This window comes from Anneissia japonica, unplaced genomic scaffold (assembly GCF_011630105.1).
Source record: "Anneissia japonica isolate Jap-2015-1 unplaced genomic scaffold, ASM1163010v1 scaffold11402_len470986_cov188, whole genome shotgun sequence".
Classification (NCBI taxonomy): Eukaryota; Metazoa; Echinodermata; class Crinoidea; order Comatulida; family Comatulidae; genus Anneissia; species Anneissia japonica.
Window position 1 is genome coordinate 92,391 of NW_022754099.1, and position 3,378 is coordinate 95,768.

Consider the following 3,378-nt stretch of genomic DNA (forward strand, 5'->3'; position numbering starts at 1 on the left):
GACAGCGATACACGGTTCTATAACCCTAAATTTGGTGGTCAAAATAGGCGAGCGTGTTCCAGATGTTTTTTACATCTTACCCCCGTTCGAGCCACGCACGGCATTTAACTTCCGTGTAAATACACGACCTCGCACGGATATTTTTCTGGCTCGAACGCACCCTAGGAAGGATGGACATGATGGAGGGGGAGGGGTGGGGGAACTATTTAAAAGTTGTTTTTTTTTCTAAGCAAGTTTCTATCGGCGTGCCAGGTGCCAGTAGATACGCAATTGCGTTTTTAAAATAACAATTTAAAATCTTAAATAATTGTCACGTGATAATATGTACCAGATCGTCACTGTCGTTAACAATTGGTGCCACACGGCTATATCCCCATGGATAGAGCCACAGTTGCCCGTATGCGTGGAAATCAATGAACAGTTGGAAGGTCTGTCCAGCGGCAACCTTGTTGAGGAAGAACGAGGTAACATGTTGCATCTCAACTTCAGAGATGGGGCTAGGTCCGTGGTACGTTTCAAAACATGGGTTGCTGCTTGCTCCCGTACCTGTAAACAGATAATTTACATTTAAAAATCAGATCACCAGATAAGTACAAGTGTGTTGCGTAACGTGGAGTACTCACGATTTTATTTAATTCATATCTGTCATTATTTCTACAAAATAAACAAACAACAGTTTTTTTTATTTCATTCACACCCAACAGCAAATTACTCTCCAGCTTGGCGGATCTAGGAATTCGATTTAATGGAGGCCGAGGGAGGTATTTTGACAGTGATTTTGAGGGGTGTAGACAACCTTAGCCCCACCATGGTTGGGGTTGAGTGCGAAATTGTATGATTATGGCACTCCTAGATGGCTGGAAATGGCACTCGACTAGAATTTGGATATTACTTACTTTTCTTTTTTAAAATATTTTTTATATACTTTATTGAAGTTAGAAAGGAGGCCATGCCCTCGCCTTCGAATCTACCTATGCCAATTACCTCCGAATCCAGTTGGGTAGTTCCTGTTCAAATCAATGCCAGTACAAGCTGTTCCGTAGTTCATCCGATTCTTCCTCCACATTCGGTCCTAATATAGAGTAAGAGAATTCATAGAACGAAATGTTGTTGAATGCGAAGGCAGGGGCGGGTTCCGAGGAGGCAGGGTGGGGGGGGGAGGGGAGGGGTACGGGACAAGTTTCCCCAGTTTTGCCCCCGGTTTTGCCACTGCCGTCTTATATTTTTTAACAGAAAAGATACAAAATGACATACAAATACATATACTGAAAACGAATCATTAGTGTTGATACATCTTATAAGCCCATTATGAAATTGGTGCCCCTCGTTTCAAATATTCTGGTCCACCCTTGAAGGTATGGCAATGGGTGCAGAAGGGTGATAATGGTGGGAAGTGTTGAGAAATTGGTAGATAAAGGGTAGAGAAAGGTGTAACATGGAGTAATAGGTTGTGTACACGATAAGGAAGACTGGGTGTGTTGTCTCACCGTGGGTAGAAGTATTTTTGTCAAAGTAATGAGTGTAAATAGAATGAACACAATTCTGGTTCATCCCTTGACGGTATGGCAATGGGTGCAGAAGGGTGATAATGGTGGGAAGTGTTGAGAAATTGGTAGATAAAGGGTAGAGAAAGGTGTAACATGGAGTAATAGGTTGTGTACACGATAGGAAAGACTGGGTGTGTTGTCTCAGCGTGGGTAGAAGTATTTTTGTCAAAGTAATGTGTGTAAATAGAATGAACACAATTACAGACTTAAATTTATGATTTGCCCTTTATTTAAAGAACCATGAGCCATTTCCAAATAACAAGACTAATTATTATATTATTCCAAAAATTGCAAATTTGAATAATGATACATACATTTGTCCATGTGTACACATAACCATCTACGTTGAGAGTTGGCACAATGTACAAGTCGTAAGAATCCAGAACTTTCTTTATAGTGCTGTCTGAACCATAATCGTCAATAAGCTAATAAGACGATCAAAAGAGAAAAACGGTGTGGAAAAAAACAGACAGGGCATTTATATTATATCATAGCCTATATTTGATTATTAGTATTAAATTAAGCGGATAGGCTCAATAAAAACATTCACAAGAATACACACTAAACTTTTGCGCTATATCGGTCTCGAACTTAATGACAACATAATTTAACGTTTTCCCTTATTTAACTGTTTTTTTAAAATTCTATTAATGAAATATTGAAAAATGGTTTCGTTTATCATCATTAATAATATGTTAACGTCTTCTCTGAAATTTATATATTCAGTTCTTTTACCGAACTTATCTGTAGAAATAAATATATTCTGTGGATTTTTTTGTTTGTTCTGACAACGGTTTAATTGATTTCACGTATTTTGGCTGTAGTTGTAATAGTGTATTTATTTATAGTTACTTGTATACTATGCTCTCTCTCTATATATATATATATTTTAAGTCTAGTCGCAATTTCTTTTGCTGTTGGTGTTAGAATGATTTTTTAATGGAGTGGAGCAATGATGCTTTTTATTTAATTCAGTAAAAGGTAACGTTTAATAAATTAATGTAGGCCCAAATTTAAAGAATATTAATAGTCAAATTATAGGTCACAATTTACATTACCTTTCTGGCAAGATTCATCATAGTGGCGGGTGAAATCCATTCTCTTGCGTGAATTCCTCCTTGGAAGTAGATACCTGGGTTACTTGACGATTTCGATCCAATCTACATCGGCATGCGTTAGGCAAAATAAATAAAAAGTTCAGTACAAAAATGCAGGAAGGTTTATATACCGATTGATACCTATACCAATACTTAATTAGCAATCAATAGACAATTGTACATATCGTTGAGATGTTTTTCCCATAGCGTCAGAAACTGTAACTGTTCCTGTCTCTTATACACATCTAGATGTGTATAAGAGACAGGGGTAGAGAAAGGTGTAACATGGAGTAATAGGTTGTGTACACGATAAGGAAGACTGGGTGTGTTGTCTCACCGTGGGTAGAAGTATTTTTGTCAAAGTAATGAGTGTAAATAGAATGAACACAATTCTGGTTCATCCCTTGACGGTATGGCAATGGGTGCAGAAGGGTGATAATGGTGGGAAGTGTTGAGAAATTGGTAGATAAAGGGTAGAGAAAGGTGTAACATGGAGTAATAGGTTGTGTACACGATAAGGAAGACTGGGTGTGTTGTCTCACCGTGGGTAGAAGTATCATGATGACATCACATCATGACCATATATAGGCACGTCATGAATATCTATGGTCATACAACAGTTTTTTTCAAAGGAAATTTGATAATCTGGACAGAGCTTTAGAGGGAAACAAGTCTGAGACGACTGTCAGGGACTGATCTAGAGACGTCCAAAGGGGGGGGGGGGGCAAAAGGGG

General features: G+C 38.3%; 1 protein-coding gene across 1 annotated transcript in view; it reads right to left on the reverse strand.

Moving 5' to 3' along the window:
* Positions 1-2,746, reverse strand: part of LOC117123104 (carboxypeptidase A2-like) — a 5,214-nt gene extending 2,468 nt beyond the window's left edge. The window contains exons 1-4 of the mRNA XM_033268937.1: positions 2,606-2,746; positions 1,862-1,972; positions 985-1,072; positions 329-546 (exon numbers count right to left, since the gene is read on the reverse strand). Coding sequence (XP_033124828.1) covers positions 329-546; positions 985-1,072; positions 1,862-1,972; positions 2,606-2,626 — 438 coding nt within the window. The 5' untranslated portion in view covers positions 2,627-2,746. The remainder of the gene's footprint in view (positions 1-328; positions 547-984; positions 1,073-1,861; positions 1,973-2,605) is intronic.
* Positions 2,747-3,378: the final 632 nt, after the last annotated feature.